Source organism: Monoraphidium neglectum, assembly GCF_000611645.1.
Source record: "Monoraphidium neglectum strain SAG 48.87 unplaced genomic scaffold scaffold05577, whole genome shotgun sequence".
NCBI lineage: Eukaryota > Viridiplantae > Chlorophyta > Chlorophyceae > Sphaeropleales > Selenastraceae > Monoraphidium > Monoraphidium neglectum.
In genome coordinates, this window is record NW_014008053.1 from 2,201 (window position 1) to 3,260 (window position 1,060).

Sequence of the window (1,060 nt, forward strand, 5' to 3'; positions counted from 1 at the left end):
ACGTTGAACAGAGCAATGCAATGTGCCCGTCGGGCGAAAGTCAGCGAGGCAGTCCGCCCATACCATTGAGAATCCGGTGGCTGAGACGAAATCCCCTATGGCTCGCCCACGGAAACCGCCCGCCGCGGATCAAGGTACTCGTGCGCGCCCTCGCAACGCGCAGGGCGGCGCTGCAGCGACGAGCGCCCGCCGGCCAAGGCTCACCTTCTTGCCGCCGCCGCCACCGCCGCCGCCGGCGCCGGCCAGCGCAGCGGCCCATTCGTCCGGCGGCTTGACCATGCGCAACTCGTAGGCCTCGACAGCCAGGCTGTCGGTGACGCGTTCATTGGGTTGGAGGGATCGACGAAGGTTGAAGGATGGCAGCATTGCAGCTCAGGCGGTGCCCACTGGGCGACCAGGCGGGTCGGAGGGTGGTGGAGTGGGCCTCGAGCCATGGGGCTGCGACTGGCCGGGGCAACGCTTGCCTCGCGGGCGAGGCCGCGGCGGTTCCCTTGCTACCCTTGGGATTCCCACTGGCTTATGGCGGGGTAAAAACAAGCGCAAAAACAGAGTGACGCTTCCGATGCTGTGCCAACGAGACGTTGTCAAGCAGCGCTGACCGGGCGCGCACTCAAACCACCGCCCCTGCCGCGCGCGCCTGGTCATGTATTGCCGCATCGAGTCCTTGACGCGCGGCCCGATGGTGGACTGCACCACGCGCTGGAAGCGGGTGTAGGTGAAGCTGTTGGTGTAGCGCACGCTGAGGTGGCGGGGGCCGGTTGTTGGGGTGGGCGGCCGGGTCGTTGGGTGGGCCGGCCGGCAGGGGGCTGCACCAATGCGGCATGCAGAGCCGACAAGAGGTGGGAGGGCGCCAGCGAGCGCGCGCCAAGCGTGGGTGAAGGGGAAACGTGTGGGGTTGGGGCTTAGGGGCTGCGGACCGTGGGGCATGTCATGAGGTTGGGTGTTAGATTGGCAGCGTTGCTGCTCCTTGCAATGTGTCACCCAACTCATTGCCCCCCCCCCCACCTGCTCATCGTGAGGTACACCAAATCAGAGGGGTCACAGGGGTCCTGGGGTGTAG

General features: G+C 66.8%; 1 protein-coding gene across 1 annotated transcript in view; it reads right to left on the reverse strand.

Annotated features, from left to right (window-relative positions):
• MNEG_15701 (hypothetical protein) overlaps positions 1–1,013 on the reverse strand; it is a gene marked incomplete at both ends in the record, with an annotated part of 3,028 nt that extends 2,015 nt beyond the window's left edge. The window contains 3 exons of the mRNA XM_014035828.1: positions 205–307; positions 611–739; positions 1,006–1,013. Coding sequence (XP_013891282.1) covers positions 205–307; positions 611–739; positions 1,006–1,013 — 240 coding nt within the window. The remainder of the gene's footprint in view (positions 1–204; positions 308–610; positions 740–1,005) is intronic.
• Between the last annotated feature and the right edge of the window lie 47 nt (positions 1,014–1,060).